Below are 21501 nucleotides of genomic sequence, written 5' to 3'. Positions count from 1 at the left end.
TCACAAGAATACATGGACGGACAGTCGGACTGACATGCATAAATCGACTCAAAAAGTGATTCTATGCAGATCCTCAAAAGTAACTAAGGGGTATCTTGCTTCCTTCTCCCTGTTACAAACAAATGCACAAATACATTATATACTTACCACTATGTGGTGTAGGTTATAAAAAATGGAGAATAAACCTCTTTTACAATACGAAATTTTCAAGCAACCCCGCTCGTAAGTATTTTTCACTCGCTCTGAAGCTATGAAGGCAATCTACATCCAGCTCTGAAGGCAATCTTTCGTGGAGAATGTTGCAAAGATGGATTCATTATATAGCATAGGAACCACCCAGTAACACTAATATCAAAGCTTCAAGTTCGTTTTCAATAACTAATTCGGCATTTATTATAAGATCACATTTACTTTGAAATCACACACTATATGACACTCTAGTGGCGGACATAACCACCATTGGCAGCATACTGAGTACCCACTGAGCTGCCGGAGTAATGAGCAGCTGGAGCAGAGAAACTGGCTGCAGGTGCTGAGTAACTAACAGCGGGGGCAGATGCAGCGTGACTGAAGCCAGTAGAATGAGAACCTGATGAAAAACTACCACCATGACCATGAGATACAGCAGCGTGATGAACAGCGGGATGAACAGCGGGAGCGGAATGGTGAACAGCGGGAGCGGCATGGTGTACAGCGGGAGCAGCGTGGTGAACAACGGGTACTGAGGCAGCTGGAGCCAAATATTGATTTGATGGCTTCGAAACAGCACCAACCGAGAAACCACTGGAGCCACCAAATGAAGTAGCAGCTGGAGCAGAATAGTGAGCAGCGGGAGCAGAAGCAGCGCCCGAGAAACCAACAGAAGGAGCCGAATAACTGACAGCTGGAGCAGAAGCGGCGGGAGCTAAATATTGTTTCGATGGTTTAGAAGCAGCACCGACGGCGAAGCCACTGGAACCACCAGCGGAGAAACCTCCGGAATGATGACCAGCACCGGATGAGAAACCTCCGGCATGATGACCAGCACCGGATGAGAAACCTCCAGCATGATGTCCACCAGCGGAGAAACCTCCGGCATGATGACCACCAGATGAGAAACCACCTGAACTACTTCCATGTGAAGCAAAGCTTACAGCTGGGGCAGAAGCAGCGGGTGCCAAATATTGTCTAGAGGGTTTGGCTGCAGCAGGGGCCGAGAAATGGCCAGCCGATGATGAGAAGCCACCAGATGTAGCATAACTGCTAGCTGGGGCCGATGCAGCTGGAGCCAGATATTGTGAAGAAGGAGCAGCAGCAAAACTGGCTGAATGAGCCGATGCACTACCCTGATGGGGTGGCAAATAAGTGCTACTCAATTGTCCTCCCAAAGCGGCAGAAACCAAAACGGACAAAGTTACAACAAAGAGCTTCTGCAAATAAAAGTTTATTAAAAATTTGCTAACACATTTCTCACGTTGGGCGCCATTCTTACCATGATGCTGGTGTTTCGACAAGTTACTTCTGTTCCCTTGAGTGAAATAACTATAACTGATAACTTATTATGGATTTTTTGTTATTTTTATACACCACAAGTTATGCTAAAAACGTGATGTACGACAAGAATCTCGGTAATGATGTGGTCTAATAATTCAGTTCCTTTCATAGATGCTCAGCGCTGCCATTGTTGCCATTTTTGTTTTGCGAATATTTATTGTGTGTTCTTTTTCGAAGTTCTATGGATTAATTGCTTTTAATGAATTATTTTTTGTTTTTTGAATGTTTTCTTGTTGTTGGCCAAATTATTTCTCGGAATTGATCTGAATAATAGTCATTTGGGTGTTAGTGGCCAACGACTATGGCAAAATAGCCGAAAAGAAAGATAGAATATTTTTAAACTAAGTTAATTATACGCTTTGTACGTCTTAAGAAAGCTACCTGACAAGTTGCTCAACATCTTCCAGCATAATAGTGGCAAGTATGGATGATGATAACAATCAGTGGCGTCGAGATAAATGTATCCAACACACACACACATCCACGTTAAACGAACTCATAAAGAGATCGCCAACCCCGATACTCAGAAAGTCAAGCAAAACTAGTTGGTATTAGATTTTATTGTTTTTAGTCTATTCATAGGTGCATCTAGAATCAATTCTGGATGCCTAACAAAAGAATTGAGTTGAAATTATATCTAAATCAATTTCACTTGCTATAATGTATAACTAAATGGCAAAGAGTGGACTTTGCTTATGCTTTGGCTGAGTTAGTCAGTTTCGGGTGAGGTAAGAAAATTGTTATTCATACCTAAGCAATGCTATAGACAATTGAAACTAGTAGAACTTATCTGACTACAGTCATGCTATTCTATAAAAATTTAAACATTTTAAAACAAGTAAAAAGTAGCTAAGTTCGACCGGGCCGAACTTTTAATAACCTCCACCATTTAGAAGAAACTTTAAAAATTCCAAAAAATTCCAAAAAATACCACTTAAATGAAAACCGTTGTATGGGGACTATACGAAGACGTGGACCTGCATATGAAATTTTTGTCCTAGGTTTTGGTACCCATTAAGATCTTTCAATACGAAATTTGAAACGAATCCGGTGAATAATATTGCCGAAGTCAACAAAATACCGGGAAGTACCATTATATGAGGGCTATAAGAAGACCTGGACCTGCATAGACAATTTTCTGTCACATGCTGTAGCATGCATTACTAACTTTAAATACGACATCTCAAACAATTTCAGTGAGTGTTGTACCTAAAATCGTCGAAATACCGTATATAGGGAGGTACTGATATATGGGGTCTATACGAAGACCTGGACCAGCATAGACAATTTTCTGTCACAGACTGTAGTTCCCATTACGAACTCTAAATACGTAATTTAAAACTACTCCGGTGAATAATGACGCTAAAATCATCAAAATACCGAATATTAGGAGGTACCGTTATGTGGGGGCTGTACGAAGACGTGGACCTACTAAGACTATTTTCTGTCATAGGCTGTAGTATCCATTACGAACTTCAAATACTAAATTTGAAATAGTTCCGGTAAATAATGTCTCTAAAATCATGAAAATACCGAATACCGGGAGGTATCATTATATGGAGGCTGTGCGAAGTCGTGGACCTGCACAGACAATCTCCTGTCATAGGCTGTAGGAGGTGTTACACACGGAATGACAAACTTAAAATACCCTCCATACTTTGGTGGAGGGTATAAAAATGTAAAAAATGTTTAACAGTTTTTTTAATCTCACCCTGTATAACAGTCTTAGGTCAGATACGAATTGGTCAATATTGGCCAACTGCATCGGAAGGGTCAACAGTTTGAATAATCATAACCTAAAGGCTGGGGGTATACATCTGATGCTATTTTAATATTTTATTGAATTTGTTTTTATACCCTCCACCATAGTAAGGAGGGTATATTAAGTTTGTCATTCCGTTTGTAACACCTCGAAATATAAATTTTAGACCCCACATAGTATATATATTCTTGATCAGCATGAAATTATATGTCGATTTAGCAATGTTCGTCCGTCCGTCCGTCTATCCGTCTGTCCGTCTGTGGAAATCACTCTAACTTCCGAACGAAGTTAGAGTCTGCAGGACTTTTTGTACTGATAATGGGCAATGTAGGTCCACGTCGTCGTATAGCCCCTATATAATGGTACCTCCCGATATTCGGTATTTTGATGATTTTAGCGACATTATTTACCGGAATTGTTTCAAATTTGGTATTTGAAGTTCGAAATGGATGCTACAGCCTATGACAGGAGATTGTATGTGCAGGTCCACGACTTTGCACAGCCCCCATATAACGGTACCTCCCGATATTCGGTATTATCATGATTTTAGCGACATTATTTACGGGAAGTGTTTCAAATTTGGCATTTGAAGTTCGTAATAGACACTACATCCTAAGACAGAAAATGAGCCATGTTGGTCCACGTCTTCGTATAGCCCCCATATAACGGTACCCCCCGATATTCGGTATTTTGATGATTTTAGAGACATTATTTACCGGAACTATTTAAATTTTAGTATTTGAAGTTCGCAATAAATACTACATCCTATGACAGAAAATTGTCTATGCAGGTCCACGTCTTCCTATAGGCCCATTTAACGGTACCCCCGATATTGGGTATTTTGATGATTTTAGCGACATTATTTACCGGGACTATTTCAAATTTAGTATTTGAAGTTCGTGAATACTACAGTCTATGACAGAAAATTGTCTGTGCAGGTCCACGTCTTCGTATAGGCCCCATATAACGGTACCTCCGATATTTGGTATTTTTATGATTTTAGCGACCTTATTTACCGGAACTATTTCAAATTTCGCATTTGAAGTTCGTAATGGACACTACAGCCTATGTCAGAAAATTGTCTGTGCAGGTCCACGTTTTATAACACCCATGGTACCTCCCTATATTCGGTATTTTGATGATTTTAGCTACATTATAAACAGATTTTTTTCAAGTTTCGCATTTGAATATTGTAATAGCTTCTGACAAAAGTTGCCTATGCAGGTCCACGTTGTCGTATAGATCCTAATATACGGCTACATTCGGTATTTTTAAGATTTTAACAGAATTTTTAACGGATTTTATTTTTTTATTTGAAAATTGCTAAATTTGTACCAAATGGTGGCCGGCCGAACTTACAGCCTAAATTTCGTATATAAAATTTTTAATGCATAAAAATCAAAATGGGATAGCGAAGGGCATTGTGTTCAGTTGGTGTCTTACAGTTTGTTTGAGTTAAACTTGCTACTTTTCTTGGTCTTCGATCCACCAGCTGCTAGTGTTTTCTAAATTATAATTGGATTAATTATACAATGCTGATGATATTTCAAAAATTTTGTTTTCGATACTCGTGCTTGCGGTTGTGGTTTAATAAAACTAAAGTGTTATTTTTTAAATAAAGTCAATAACCCTATTCTGAAATAATCCCATTGTATATTCTGGAATTGGATTTGATGAATAAAACGAAATATCAGATCACAATAACAAAACGTTGTACAGTGGGACAAAATAATAAACAAACCTTTACCAAAAATTATTATGATATTCAATATTTGTTTAAATTTTGCATAATTATCTATTATTAACATACTGTGGTGAATCCCCCACTGTTCCATACAATCATCTTAAGAGTGGGAATTTTTAACCAAGCCCCATTAGCATATTAAGCAAGTTTCAATAATAGAGCTAATAAGAATAATTGTTAAACACCCAAAACGACAACAAATTCCCCAATCCCACGGCAGCGGGTTCTACGATACCGGATTGACCCGAAACAACAAGATTCCAGTTTCGGCCAGCGGCTGCCAACCCAGTATGTACATGTTTGTGTTTGTTTATTTTTCTGCATTGGGAGCAGCATATCCCGGAATGGTTGCTCCGGATTTTATTGGTCCGTGCCGGGATTGAGGAAAACCCCGGACCTTGGTTCTGCTCGGTTTGTCAGAACGTCATCCACCACAGATCTGTCTCGGTGCGATGTAATGGATGCAGAGAGTGGGTGCACTTCAAGAACTGTTCCGGATTAAGGCGTTTGCGAGACTACAGCGAAAGGGATTATGTTGCGACTTGCTGCAGTAACGTAGTCCCCAGCGAGTCCTCTTCTTCGTCGTCCTCGTCAGAGACGTCGTCGGAGTATGGCACTCCACCGCAGTCTCCAGAACAGCAACCAACACCGCAGCACCTAACGCCACATGTTGCTGTTACAACTCCGGATTGTGCATCATTCTTGCAATTCAATTGCAACGGACTTCGAGGCAAAATTGATGAGATAGTGGAATTTATGAGTCGGAGGAATATTAAGATCGCAGCGGTGCAGGAAACCAAGCTGAATGAAAATTGCAGCCTACAACGTTGTTATGGTTACAACGTACTAAGGAAGGATCGCACCAGAAGTGGAGGTGGGGGATTAGCGTTCCTGTTACACCATTCTGTTCAGTACAGACCTATCTCGCTTGAGCTAGTCTCTAGTGACCCATACATGGAATGTATGGGGGTAGCAGTCAAGTGTGGAACTGCCGAGGTAGAGGTGCTTAATGTGTATATCCCGCCGATTAATAGCTGTGAACCGCGTTATTTGCCTGATATTAGCCCATTATTGGTAGGCAATAACCGCCTGGTACTAGGGGATTTTAATGCCCACCATGAGTTGTGGCATTCCGTCCTAGGTAATGACCAGAGGGGATCAGCGCTGGCAGAGCAGATTGACTGCTCCACATTTTGCACGGTTAACGAGGATGCCCCCACCCGAATAAGAGGAGAGTGTCACAGTTCGCCAGACTTAACCATAGTGTCACCCGGTCTGATAAATGACGTGACTTGGCAACCCGTCATTTCTCTTGGCTCAGACCATCTCCCGATAATCGTCTCCATAAGCAGGTCGCCCGATTTCATAACCTCTGAACGCCGCACTTTCCTTAACCATGGGAAAGCTCACTGGCCAGAGTTCAGAGAATTCACCAACCGCCGCTTCAGAGAACTGCCCAACCCTTCTGATGTTCGGGTAGCAGAAAGGATTTTCCGAAACATCATCAGAGCTGCAGTCGCTCGCTATATACCTGCTGGTCGAATACCCGAGATAAGACCAAACTTCCCAGCAGAGGCAGCGGGATTAGCAAACGAGCGTGATGATCTCCGTCGTACCAACCCTACTGATCCTAGAATCAGTGATTTGACAGTTGAAGTCAACCGGTTGGTACAGGAGCATAAGAGGAAAAAGTGGCTAGACCATCTGAAGTGCTGCAACATTGGAACCGATATGAGTAAGCTGTGGGTAACGGTTAAGTCGCTCTCGAACCCTGGAAAAAAGGATGATAGGACCTCAGTCACTTTTAACGACGTAACGGTGACTGATCCGAAGAGGTGCGCGGAATATTTTAACCGACAATTTGTCGAGCACCCCGAGAGCGATAGGGCGAAGCGAAGAGTACTACGTCGTATCAGATCTCTTCCCGCCGAGGAGGAACCACCACAGTTTACGATGGGTGATGTTGCAAATGTCATCTGTAACGCTAAGTCATCCAAAGCGTTGGGCCCGGACGGAATCTCAATGGTAATGTTGAAGCAGCTGGATACGCCGGGAGTCGAGTACTTAACGAAAGTTCTCAATTTGTCGCTAGCCACCCACATAGTGCCCGAAACCTGGAAAATGGGCCGGGTGGTCCCGCTACTGAAGCCAGGCAAGGATGCCAGTAAAGGCGAATCGTACAGGCCGATTTCGCTTTTGTCGCCAGTAGCAAAGACTCTTGAGGCTTTACTCCTCCCCAGCATTAGAGGAAGCTATACAGTTGCCAACCACCAGCATGGATTCCGTCCACAACATAGTACCACAACAGCATTGCACGCCATTTCCACACATATTAGTAGAGGACTGAACCAGAACAGGCCGTGTGACAGAACAGTGTTGGTAGCCCTTGACCTATCAAAGGCATTTGATACGGTCAATCATGCCACACTGTTTGAGGATGTACAGAGAACTACCCTCCGGCCAAGTTTGAAACGTTGGATAATCAACTATATGTGTGGACGCCAGTCGTACGTGGAATTCCGGAACAAGAAGTCCAAAGCCCGTAGAGTGAAACAGGGAGTTCCCCAAGGCGGGGTGATATCTCCGGAACTGTTTAACCTCTACCTTTCCGGAATTCCTCGCCCTCCAGACGGCATTGAGATCGTAACGTATGCGGATGATTGTACGATCATGGCGTCGGGTCCAGTGGTCGATGGCATATGCGAAAGGTTGAACCCCTATCTCGCGGAGCTTGCCGCATACTTCCACGCGAGGAATATGAAAATATCCGCCACGAAATCAACGGCCACACTCTTTACCACATGGTCTGCGGAGATGAGAACACAGCCGAATGTTCAGGTCGAGGGGAATTTAATACCGACCACGAACTACCCCAAGATTCTTGGGGTAACGTTCGACAGCATGTTCAAGTCGTCCGCGCAAGCCACAGCTATCTGCGACAAGATGAAAAGTAGGAACAAGGTCCTCAAGGCGCTAGCCGGCAGCTCTTGGGGTGCGGACAAAGAAACCTTGTTGACCTCTTATAACGCGATAGGTCGGTCTGTGGTCAACTATGCGGCTCCAGTGTGGTCTGCGAATACTAGTGCTACGCAGTGGAAGAATATCCAGACCTGCCAGAACGCTGCCCTGAGAACTGCGACAGGGTGCCTCCTCATGACACCAGTGGACCATCTACATGAGGAGGCGAAAGTCCTTCCCTTACGTCAGCATAATCATATGCTTTCGTTGCAGTACCTGCTTGGGTGTTACCGTGAGAGTCATCCCAACCATCATATGGTGGATAACTCTCCCCCACCCAGGCGTGTCAGGAAGGACATACATGATCTAGAGAGGGAGGTCCAGCGCTACAAGAGAGAGCCTCTAGATCAAGAAGCCTATCAGGCAGGTCTGAGTGGCATTCACACCGATGCAGTCGCGGATGCTATGAGCAGTTATAAAGTGAATGCCGTCCTCGGAGTCCACCCCCCATCCATTGCAGCCGAAGAACGTCAGCTGCCTAGACAAACCAGGGTAGTTTTGGCGCAATTACGTTCAGGATGGTGTAGTCGCCTCAATTCGTATTGGGCACGAATTGATGAAGATGTGCGTGACGCCTGCCCGGCGTGCGATACAGGCCCGCACAATACGCTACACCTTTTTAATTGCTCAGCCAAACCTACCCAACTCACTCCAGAGGATCTCTGGCTACAGCCCGTTAAAGTAGCCGAATTTCTAAACCTGGAGCTGGAACCAGATTAGCAGAACACAAACACATACATGCACTACTGCTACAACAACAACAACAACAACAAATTCCCCAAAAGCGCCAAATACCGTCTTCTGTGTGCGAGTTATAATTATAATTTATTGGACAACACTAATTATAATTATAAGCTGATGATGCATGATGCGATCCAGCTTACATTTGTGTTATATGCTCTGAGTGGGCGTAATTCAGTGGTAGTTGTGGGAGATGTTTAAAATCGTTGTCAACATTTTGATATATTGCATAAATAAAAACAATAATGTATATTTAATGAAGATATTTGGGAATTTTGGGGAATAAAAAATAACTAAAATAGTAAGCAAACAAAACAATAAATAAATTAAAATAACTAGCTAAACGCGAATTCGAAGACATTACGCCATAAATAGTTTGAAAATTAACATAGTTTGAAACATAACATGAAAAAATATTAAACAAATATATGCTTGAAGTTGGTATAGGACCTAAAGTCGTTAATACAGTCCCTCGTCTAATATAGGTTTCATACAAAAACAATTTCAAGGGTTGAAAAATTAATATAACACAATAAGAAGTAGAACGAGGAGAAAGGTGTTAGCCTTTTGATATCCTTCACCAAGGACGGAATGAAAATATTTGAAAATATATGCGAATATAACCGCCTGAAATTATTTTCTCATATCACTTTTTGCTTGTTAACAATCCTATATGCCAATATACTCCCAAAAACTGGGACCTAAATAGAAAGTTATCAGTTGGCACCCATTACGAATTTCAAATAAAACGTTTCAAACCATCCGGTTACGAAATGTTGTAAAATTATTTAAATAAAAAATCAGTAAAGAAAGTCTTAAAGTCGGGCGGGGCCGACTTTATGAAACCCTACACCACTTTGCTAATTTACTAGAGCTCCATATAACAATTAAAAGTTTTTATGGGAGAATCATACACGCTATGATATATACATATTATAATTATAATTTAAAGTTCAAAGGACTAAATATGCCGAAGCATTGGTATCTTTTGAATTCGGACTTGTATTGCCCATTTGGTGCACAATTAATTTGAAATCGGATAAATATGTATATGGGAGCTATATCCAAAACGGAAGCGATCTCGATAAAATTTGGCAAAGATATTTCTGAGCTGCATTTCATATATTTCCCTGAATATCGTTGTTACGGAGTGCATATTACGGCTGTGGGTAACAAATATGACAAATCGGATGAACAGTATATATGGGAGCTATAGCTATGTCTGAACCGATTTCCAACAAATTTAACATACTGGTTTCTAGACTCAATTCGATCATAAGTTCCAAATTCCATCCCATTTGGACAATTATTAGACGATTGGTGCACAATTAATTTGAAATCGGATAAAAATATATATGGGAGCTATATCCAAATCTGAACCGATCTCGGTAAAATTTGGCAAAGATATTTCTGAGCTGTTTTTGATATATTTCCCTGAATATCGTTGTTACGGAGTGCATATTACGGCTGTGGGTAACAAATATAACAAATCGAATGAACAATATATATGGGAGCTATAGCTATATCTGAACCGATCTTCACAAAATTTGATATACAAGCTTCTAGACTCAATTCGGTCGTAAGTGCCAAATTCCATACCATTTGGACAAATATTAGACGTTTGGTGCACAATAAAAGGTAAAGAGGACGAAGTTATATATGGGAGCTATATCCAAATCTGAACCGATCTCGATAAAATGTAGCAAAGGTATTTCTGAGCTGTATTTGATATATTTCCTCAAATATTGTTGTTACAGAGTGCATATTACGGCTGCGGAGGACAAAAATAACAAATTGGATCAACAATATATATGGAAGCTATAGCTATATCTGAACCGATTTCGATCAAATTTGGCATACCTATTTCCAGCCCTAAGTTGGTTGTATTCCATACTATTCGGGCTGATATTACATGTTTGGTGCACAATAAAAGGCAAATCGGATGAACATATATATGTGAGCTATATCTAAATTTTGACCGATTATCTCCAATTTCAATAAGGTTCGTCCTTGGGACAAACAAATGATTTGTGCAAAATTTCATCTGGATAGGGCAATAAATGCGAACTGTACTTTGTTTACAAAAATACATGGACAGACGGACGGACATGCATAAATCGACTCAGAATGTGATTCTATGCAGATCATCAAAAGGAACTATGGGTCTATCTTGTTTTCTTTTGCCTGTTACAAACAAATGCACAAAGACATAATACCCTGACCACCTTGTGGTGTAGGGTATAAAAAGAGGACGGTGTGTATTAATGACATGAGCGGAATCCCCTCATATTTAAAGTGTTTTGAAGATTTTAGAAGCTTTTTCAAGTTTCAATCTTCCATACCTTTTCCATATTTGGCACATTACTGATTTCAGTTCCAATGCAATTTAGCTTTTTATACCCTCAGCCATATGGCTACAGAGGGTATATCATTTGATACGGTCAAAACGTGCCTAGTCGAAATAACGGTTTTAGACCCTAGGTCTCTTTGGGCAAAATCCGTTTCAGAACATTTAGAGTCGATCTAGCGATGTCCGTCCGTCCGTCTGTCTTTCTGTCTGGCTGACTTGTGCGCACGAACGATAACGCACGATAACTTGGTACATCGTAATATTTTTGTCTAACTTAGATCGAATTCGGAGATGGGCAATATCGGACATCCTAATATTTGCGTTAGTGCTAGGTCAGGTGTGAAAATGGACAATATCGGTCAACTCCGTCAAGTACCTCCCCCACAAATGGTCAAAATTTTGAATAATTACAACTATCATTAAATGTGATGTTAGAGTCCGACTGTCTCCAAATTTCACACATCCCAATATTTATATTAACCCAAGGTCTGGTATTAAGATGGAATAAATCGGTCCACTCCTTCTGGTACCTCCCCCACAAATGGTCGAAATTTTCAAAAAATATACATATTTTTGTTGCACAGATAGGGAAACGATAATCCGATTTTGCTCCAACTTTACAAATCCTAATATTTGCGTCAGTGTTGGGTCAGGTGTGAAAATGTAGAATATCGGAACATTCCATCAAGTACCTTTCGACACAAATTGTCAAAAAACTCTCATAGAATGTGATGTCCCATTGTCTTTAAATTTCACACATCCCAATATTTATATTAATCCAAGGTCTATACCTCCCCCACAAATGGTTGAAATTTTCAAAAAATATATTTTTTGCAGAGAAAGAGAAACTTTGCAAATCCTAATATTTCCAGGGTTCGAGAGCGACTTAACTATGTTACATGACATTTGCCTCGGCGGGAAGAGATCTGATACGACGTAGTACTCTTCGCTTCGCCCTGTCGCTCTCGGGGTGCTCGACAAATTGTAGGTTAAAATACTCAGCGCACCTCTTTGGATCAGTTACCGTTACGTCATTAAAAGTGACTGAGGTCCTATTATCCATTTTTCCAGGGTTCGAGAGCGACTTAACCGTTATCCACAGCTTACTCATATCGGTTCCAATGTTGTAAAAACTTTAGATGGTCCAGCCACTTTTACCTCTTATTCTTCTGTACCAACCGGTTGACTTCCTCTATCAAATTACGCGTAAAATTCTAAGACGATCTAGCGAAGCCCATCCGTCTGTCTGTCTGTTGTAATCACGCTATCTTTCGAACTTATTGAGATAGAAGGCTAAAATTTTGCATACATGCATAGTTTACCAGTAGGCAGGTTAAGTTCGTAAATGGGCGTTACCTCCTGATATTCGGTATTTTCATGATTTTAGCGACATTATTCACCAGAATTATTTCAAATTTCGTATTTGAAGTTCGTAATGGGTACTACAGCCTATGACAAACATTTGTGTATGCCATATGTGTAGTCCACGTCTTTGTATAGCCCCCACATAAAGGTACCTCCCAATAGTCGGATTTTTTATGATTTCAGCAACATTATTCACCAGAATTGTTTCGTAATGGGTACTACAACCTATGGCAAAAAAATTCGTATGCAGGTCCACGTCTTCGTATAGCCCCCATATGAATTGAATTTTTTTTTTCCAATTCCAATTTTTTCCATTTCCTTTCAAATGGTTGAGGGTATTAAAAGTTCGGCCCGGCCGAACTTAGCTGCTTCTTTACTTGTTTATTTTCACATTTAGGGGTTACACGAACATGATTTTTTCACACATTTTTATACCCTCAGCCATATGGCTACAGAGGGCATATATCATTTGATACGGTCAAAACGTGTCTAGTTGAAATAACGGTTTTAGACCCTAGGATTCTTTGGACCAAATCCGTTTCAGAACATTTGGAGTCGATCTACCGATGTCCGTCTGTCTGTCTGGCTGGTGCTCACGATAACTCTCGAAGGGAATATCCGATTTGGTCCAAACTTGGTACATCGTAATATTTTTGTCAAACTTAGATCGAGTTCGGAGATGGCCAATATCGGTCCACTCCTTCTGGTACCTCCCAAACAAAATGTCAAAATTTTCAAAGAAAATAATTTATTGCACAGAAAGGATAATCTGATTTTGCTCGAACTTTGCGAATCCTAATATTTGCATCAGTGCTAGGTCAAGTGTGAAAATGGACAATATCGGTCCACTCCATCAAGTACCTCCCCCACAAATGGTCAAAATTTTGAATAATTACAACTCTTATTAAATGTGATATAAGAGTCCGATTGTCTTTAAATTCCACACATGCCAATGTTTAAGTTAACTCAAGGTCTGATGTTAAGATGGAATATATCAGTCCGCTCCTTCTGGTACCTCCCCCACAAAGGGTCAAAATTTTGAGTATCATGAAGCTCGTAAAATGCAAAATTAAGATCCGATTCTATTCAGACTTGGAGCTTCACAATATTTTCATCAACACAAGATCTCTTATAAAGATGGTAGAGATCGGACCATTTTTTCTGGTACCTCCCCACATAGGGTTCAAGATTTTTAAAAACAAAACGCTCAAGGAATTCGAAAAAAGTATCCAAATGCATCTATCCATCTCCCCAAATTTCCCACATACAGACATTATTTCTAATACAAGATCTGTTGTGAAGATGATATACATCTGCCAACTTATAACTGTCATAACTTGCGAAACAAGTCGGCGATTCTTTACAACTTGCTATATCTAAAAATTTCTCTTAACCAGCATTCTGATATGAATGTAATTTGTTGGAATTTATGTTTTCGCATAAAATTGGATTTGAATGTTCGATTTCCTTCAAATTTTGCTCATACCAGTATATTTTAATCTGTTTAGATGAAGTATGAAAATTGAATACTTCGGTCCGCTATATCTGTTACATGACGCATATTTCCATTTTCCGAAAATGTGCACATATCTCATATAAAGTACAAGAAGTAGTCGATATAGTCCAAATCTGTCACGTTCATAACTCAAGGCTGGGAGTATACATCTGTTGGCAAAACCGACTGATACTATTTTACTAGTTCCAATTACATACCAATAACTCTCATTTTACAGATTGTCATGTAACGCGATTAATAAAAAACATAAAACATCTTGATTGCAAACAAAAAAGGATTCGATTCGATTTTCGATTGTCTCGATGACCCTCCAATTGAATTTCACAAACATAGTCAGAGTTATGTCTCCTTTGTGCCATTAACTTTACTTGTTAGCGAATATTCTCTTCATGTAGGGTACATTTATATTAACGATATGATAATTATATGTCTCGTAATGCATGTTTACGTTTTAGCGGATGAAAGTAAAAGTATAAACCTGCTTAACGTCAAACGTGTCCAAAGGAATTTACAGTCATTTAGCCGCAGTCAAAAATGTATTTCATCAATCATTTGATGAACACTTTATATGATGGCGTATTACTCTGTTGTTTTTATACCCTACACCACAAGGTGGTCAGGGTATTATGTCTTTGTGCATTTGTTTGTAACAGGCAAAAGGAAACGAGATAGACCCATATTTCCTTTTGATGATCTGCATAGAATCACTTTCTGAGTTGATTTATGCATGTCAGTCCGTCTGTCCGCTCGTCTGTCCATGTATTCTTGTGAACAAAATGCAGGTCGCATTTATTATCCGATTGAGATGAAATTTTCCAAACAAGATTTGTTTGGCCCAAGGACGAATCCTATAGAAATTGGATATAATCGGTAAAAATTTAGATATAGCTCCCATAAATATCTTCGTCCGATTTGCCATTTATTGTGCACCAAACGTGTAATATCAGCCCGAATAGTATGGAATTTTGCACATACAACTATACAACCATACAATTAGGCCTGAAAATAAGTATGCCAAATTTTATCGAAATCGGTTCAGATATAGCTATAGCTCCAATATATATTGTTCATCCTATTTGTTATTTTAGTCCTCCGCAGCCGTAATATGCAACAACAACAACAATATTTGGGGAAATATATCAAATGCAGCTCAGAAATACCTTTGCTTAATTTTATCGAGATCGGTTCGGATTTGGATATATCTCCCATATATAACTTCGTCCGATTTACTTTTTATTGTGCACCAAACGTCTAATATTTGCCCAAATGGGATGAAATTTGGCATTTACGACCGAATTGAGTCGAGAAGCTAGTATGTCAAATTTGGTGAAGATCGGTTCAGACATAGCTAAAGCTCCCATATATATTGTTCATCCGATTTGTTATATCTGTTACCCACAGCCGTAATATGCACTCCGTAAGAACGATATTCAGGGAAATATATGAAATACAGCGCAGAAATATCCTTGCCAAATTTTATCAAGATTGGTTTAGATTTGGATATAGCTCCCATATATATCAAATGGGCAATACAATTCCGAATTTAAAAGATACAAATGCTTCGGTCTATTTAGTCCTTTAAAATTTAAATTATAATTATAATCATAGCGTGTATGATTGAATTCTCCCATAAAAACTTTTAATTGTTATGTGGAGCTCTACTAAATTAGCAAAGTGGTGTAGGATATCATAAAATCGGCCCCGCCCGACTTTAAGACTTTCTTTAATTGTTTTTCATATAGGGTACATTTATATTAACGACGTCATATTTTTATGTCGTCTCGTAATGCATGTATACATTTTAGCTAATGAAAGTAAAAGTATGAACCTGTTTATGAAAAAAATTTAAAAAATGTATCCACTTTCAGACGACGTCAGAAATTTATTTCATCAATCATTTGATTAACACGTTATATGATAGCTTATTACTGTGTTTCTTGTTAGGTTTAAAACGTCGAACTAATGAACTTAACGAGAAATGATTTCAATATCATTTCAAGTTTTTTAAAACTAACCTGCGATAATGTATTTTTACAAAAAATACTTGTAATACAAGTTTTCTATTTAAATTCAAACATTTTTTTGTATTTTCGATTTCCCAATGTAATTCTTATGTTTTTGTGTCCGATTCTAAGCTTAAATTACATCGAACGAGGAAATTACTCAACTTTCTAACCCTTAATAGCCACAAGGATAATTACATATTTCTGGTCAAGAAGTAACTACATATATCTAGTGACATGTTCTTTTGCAAATAATGGATTATCCAATTTGTAATGGTTTTTGCAGGGCCCTAATGCAATAAATAAATTGTTGGTGTTATCTTAAAACCTAGAAAGTGATGCTATGCCTGCCAAAATGTCGCTTATTTAACAAATAGTTTTATATATAAAAGCTTTCACTGTTCCAATGACATTCTTTCTGTCCATGAAAGTGATAAATTTAAAAATACAAAAATATATTAATTCTGAAATACTTAAATTGCACCAACAAATTTTATTTGGCACTAAATTAATTTAAGGTGTATTTTAGCAGGTTCAATGATACCACTTCTTTTAATTTATTATTCAGGTTTCTATTAGATTTGTAGACAAATTTGTTATTGACGTTATCGTCGTTTTGAAATTAAAACATTTGCCTATTTGCTTGCAAGTAGCATTGGAAAATAGAACAAAACCAGTTTCAGAAATAAAAATCATCAATTATTGAGGAGCTACTCCTGTATAGACAATATTCTGTCACAGAAGATAGTACCCATTACGAACTCTACATACTAATTTCGTGGAGAATTGGAATATTTTCTCTGCCAATGCCCATCGTTTGTAAATATCAGATCCCAATCCTAAGGGAACGACTCCATACCAGACCTTAATCAGACCATGGTAAATGATATAAGACAGTTAAGAAATTTCATAAAGGCAACTGAATTTCAAATATAACAGAAAGTAAATTGCCCACCTTCTTCAAAAACTCTTAGTCTAGAGCGCACAACAGGCCTATACTGGTTTAAGTGTATGCCCAACAGGACATGCGGTGAATTGCTTCGACCCTCTTTTCAACCTAACCTTATTCCGTGGGGTAATGTGGATTTGGATTTTTATACTTTGTCTTTGTGAATTTGTTTGTAACAGCCAAAAGGAAGCGAGATAGGCCCATAGTTACTTTTGAGGATCTTCATAGAATCATTTTCTGAGTCAAATGCATGTCAGTCAGTCCGTCTGTCCATGTATTTTTGTGAAAAAAATGCAGGTCGCATTTATTATCCGATTGAAATGAAATTTTACAAACGATATTTGTTTGGCCCAAGGACGAACCCTATTGAAATTGGTGAGAATCGGTTCAAATTTAGGTACAGCTCCCGTATATATATCTTCAACCGATTTCGGATTAAGTGTGCACTAAATGACCAGTATCAGAACAAATGACCTGAATTTTGTCACATCGGACTGAATTTAGTCTAGAAGCAAGCACATTAAAGAATCGATACAGATATAGCTCCCATATACAGGGTGAGATAAAAAACTGCAACAAAGTCAAACGCCTTAATTTGTATACCCTACACCACAAGGTGGTCAGGGTATTATGTCTTTGTGAATTTGTTTGTAACAGGCAAAAGGAAACGAGATAGACCCATAGTTCCTTTTGATGATCTCCATAGAATCACATTCTGAGTCGATTTATGCATGTCGGTCCGTCCGTTTGTCCAGTTCGCATTTATTGCCATATCCAAATGAAATTTTGCACAAATCATTTGTTTGACCCAAGGACGAGTTAATCGGTCAATATTTAGATATAGCTCCCATATATATCTTCGTCCGATTTGCCTTTTACTGTGCACCAAACGTGTAATATCAGCCCGAATAGTATGGAATTTTGCACATACAATCAAATTAGGCCTGTAAGTAAGCCAAATTTGATCGAAATTGGGTCAGATATAGCTATAGCTCCCATATATATTTTTCATCCGATTTGTTATTTTTGTCCTCCGCATCCTCAATATGCACTCCGTAGCAAGGATATTCAGGGAAATATATGAAATACAGCTCAGTAATGCATTTGCTAGATTTTATCAAGATCGATTCCGATTTGGATATAGCTCCCATATATAACTTCGTCCGATTTACATTTTATTGTGCACCAAACGTTTAATATTTGTCCAAATGAGATGAAATTTGGCACTTACGACCGAATTGAGTCTAAAAGCTAGTACGTCAAATTTGGTGAAGATTCGTTCAGATATAGCTATAGCTCCCATATATAGTGTTCATCCGAATTGTTATATTTGTTACCCACAGCCGTAATATGCACTCCGTAACAACGATATTCAGGGAAATATATGAAATACAGCTCAGAAATATCTGTGCCAAATTTTATCGAGATTGGTTCAGATTTGGATATAGCTCCCATATATATCTTCGTCCGATTTGCCTTTTATTGTGCACCAAACGTGTAATATCAGCCCGAATATTATGGAATTTTGCGCATACAGCCAAATTAAGCCTGAAAATAAGTAAGCCAAATTTGATCGAAATCGGTTCACATATAGCTATAGCTCCCATATACATATATTGTTCATTCGATTTGTTATTTTTGTCCTCCGCATCCGTAATATGCACCCCGTAACAGGGATATTCACGGACATATATAAAATACAGCTCAGAAATATCTTTGCCAAATTTGATCGAGATCGGTTCAAATTTGGATATAGCTCCCATATATATCTTTATCCGATTTCAAATTAATTGTGCACCAAATGGGCCATACAAGTCCGAATTTAAAAGATACAAATGCTTCGGCATATTTAGTTCTTTGAACTTTAAAATATAATTATAATCATAGCGTATATGATTGAATTCTCCCATAAAAACTATTAATTGTTTTATGGGGCTCTACTAAATTATCAAAGTGGTATGGTATCATAAAGTCGGCTCCGCCCGCCTTTAAGACTTTCTTTACTGGTTTTTATTAATTTTCAAGATCATTCCAAATGTTGAAGGGTATTTAAAGTTAGGCCCGTCCGAGCTTACTACACTTGTTACCATTATTATTTTTTTTTTGTAAACGGAGCTTCTTCCCCCCCTCAGAAACTAAGATCACCAAAATCCTTTGACAATTTTTGTTACAATATTTGGAATTTTATTACTATGTCTAGCTCGTATATTTCTTACATAAAATGATTTACAAAATCAAATAGCCACCATTAGCCGCGTATTTGGTGCCAACTTCATTGCCGTGATAGCCGTTGTCGTGAATGGCTGGAGCCGCATAACTGACAGCTGGAGCTGAAGCAGCATGGGCACTACCAAATCCAGCAGCTGGAGCTGAGTAGCGTGGAGCTGGAGCTGGAGCAGATGCTGCATGGTGATGTGTTACAGCTGGAGCGGAATAGTGAGGAGCTGGAGCAGATGCTGCATGATGATATGTTGCAGCGGGAGCAGAGTAGTGGAAAGCTGGAGCTGCATGACGAGGAGCTGGAGCAGCTTGCACAAAACCGGTAGAGTGACCACCGCTGTGGCCATGTACCGCAGCTGGAGCAGAGAAATGAGGAGCTGGAGAAACGGCAGCAGGGGCAGCATATCGAGGTGCTGGTGCAGAGGGAGCTTGAACAAATCCTGCGGAGTGACCACCACCATGGCCATGGGCAACGTGTTGTTTTGGTGCAGATGCAGCTTGAATAAAGGTTACACTAACCTGAGGACTAGCTGCAGACGAGAAACGATGTGGTGCAGGATTTGAAATTGCTGCGGGTGCGGCATAATGGGGAGCTGGTGCAGAAGCTGCTGGAGCAGCGTAATGAGGAGCTGGAGCGACATGTCGTGGTGCTGGTGCCACAGCGGCAGGAGCAGCATAGTGGGCAACTGGGGCTGATGCTGCTGGTGCAGCATAATGAGGAGCTGCAGCAGGAGCTGAATAATGAGGAACTGGCGCAGATGCTGCTACATGGTGATGGGTTACAACGGGAGCGGAGTAGTGAGCAGCTGGAGCAGATGCTACATGATATGTTGCAGCAGGAGCCGAGTAGTGGGGAGCAGGGGCTGCATGTCGTGGTGCTGGTGCAGATGCAGCCTGAGTGAAACCTCCCGAATGGCTGCCAGACGAGAAACTACCACCATGACCATGAGAAATAGCAGCAGGAGCGGCATAATGTACGGCTGGTGCCGAGGCTGCTTGAACAAAGCTCGTTTTGACCGGAACAGCTTTCACAGCTGAAATACTGGAGGCTCTACCCTCAAGTGGAGGCAAGTATTGATTGCTTATGCCATGAGTCGAGGAGACGGACAGCAAAGCAACAATGCAAATTATAAGGGTTTTCTAAAAATATATCAGATTAAGTTACATCTTACAATAAAATATTGTAAACTTACCATTTTATTTCAGGAGTATCTTCCTCTGTGGGACTGCTATCGATCTAACGATTAAATATCTGCTAACTGATGCCGTAATCCAGTAATCTCTTGACTTTTATACGAAAATCGAAAAATCTTCTAAAGGTGTCAACTCGAATTTGTATAGAACGAATCGGTTAACATTTATCACATTGACATGGTAAGTATTGAAACCGGTACAGGATAGAATACTAGACTTCGTTCATTGCGCATGCGTGCCTGGTAATGGCTTTATAAATTAGAATCAACGTTTGTAATCAAATCGAAGAAATAAATGCATTTTCGATTGTTTGCCCGGTACACGTTTAACGGTCTCGATTAAACAATATGGAATATTTTCGATCTCCATTGTCGATTTCAGATATTCAGAGCAATTGTGCTGGCAATTGGGATTTTTTGCATTCTTCCTGTAATTGTGATCCGTTATTATTGTATCTATCTCATGGTCTATATAGACAATCCAGTTATTTTTATTCATCTCAGCCAATCGATTCCAATTTCGAATTGCGTAGTTAAACTCATACTAAAATTTGAAGACCACATAATATTCACTTGGTATTAAATGGCTAGAATAGACAGACTGGCTCCATAAATGGCTCAAATGGTTACAGCCAAAATTAAAAAAGTCTCTGAATGCTAATCTTCTATACTTGTCGTGATATTATATGGGACTAGATGATAAGAAAGCCTAGATGATTGAGACAACGATAATTTGGGAAGTCTATAGTCCAATTTTTATTAAAGCTGAAGTATGAAAGTGGCCTTACATTTTCAATTTATCGATAATGAGATCTTTGGTATCGAAAAGTTCGTAAACTGTTTGTATTCGGGCCAAATGGTTGCTGTGAATGGTGATCAGCGACTTCTTTTTGCCGCAACTTGACGAGTTGGGATTGGAAAACATGTGGTTGAAACCGGACGGTGCAACGGCACACACTGCACATGCCACAATCGATTCATTTCCCGGGAGCCTAATCTCCCGTTTCGGCTATTTGCACTGGCCAGCAAGATCAAATGACAATAAACTGTGTGTTTGATTAATTTTAAAACCGTGCGGCGCCGACTACACCACTTTGCATATTTAGT

At 39.6% G+C, this 21501-nt stretch overlaps 1 protein-coding gene across 1 annotated transcript; it reads right to left on the bottom strand.

The window, feature by feature from the left end:
• Positions 1–422: 422 nt before the first annotated feature.
• Positions 423–20544, bottom strand: LOC101897199 (hornerin). The gene is made up of 3 exons (XM_059119005.1): positions 20395–20544; positions 19212–20341; positions 423–1521 (listed from the first exon to the last, which is right to left on the bottom strand). The coding sequence occupies exons 1-3, from the start codon at positions 20395–20397 to the stop codon at positions 438–440; spliced, it is 2217 nt and encodes a 738-aa protein (XP_058974988.1). The 5' UTR covers positions 20398–20544; the 3' UTR covers positions 423–437.
• Between the last annotated feature and the right edge of the window lie 957 nt (positions 20545–21501).

Source organism: Musca domestica, unplaced genomic scaffold, assembly GCF_030504385.1.
Source record: "Musca domestica strain aabys unplaced genomic scaffold, Musca_domestica.polishedcontigs.V.1.1 14, whole genome shotgun sequence".
In the NCBI taxonomy this organism is placed as follows: Eukaryota; Metazoa; Arthropoda; class Insecta; order Diptera; family Muscidae; genus Musca; species Musca domestica.
The sequence above is the reverse complement of the archived record's forward strand: the minus strand, read 5'-3'. Positions and strand labels throughout refer to the sequence as shown.

What these genes read in the sequence shown, in the direction of transcription:
- LOC101897199 (XM_059119005.1), bottom strand. An exon ending in AATGGTGGCTATTTGATTTT is followed by an intron (nt 1,522 to 19,211) that starts GTAAATCATTTT and finishes TATCAGTTATAG; the next exon opens with TTATTTCACTCAAGGGAACA.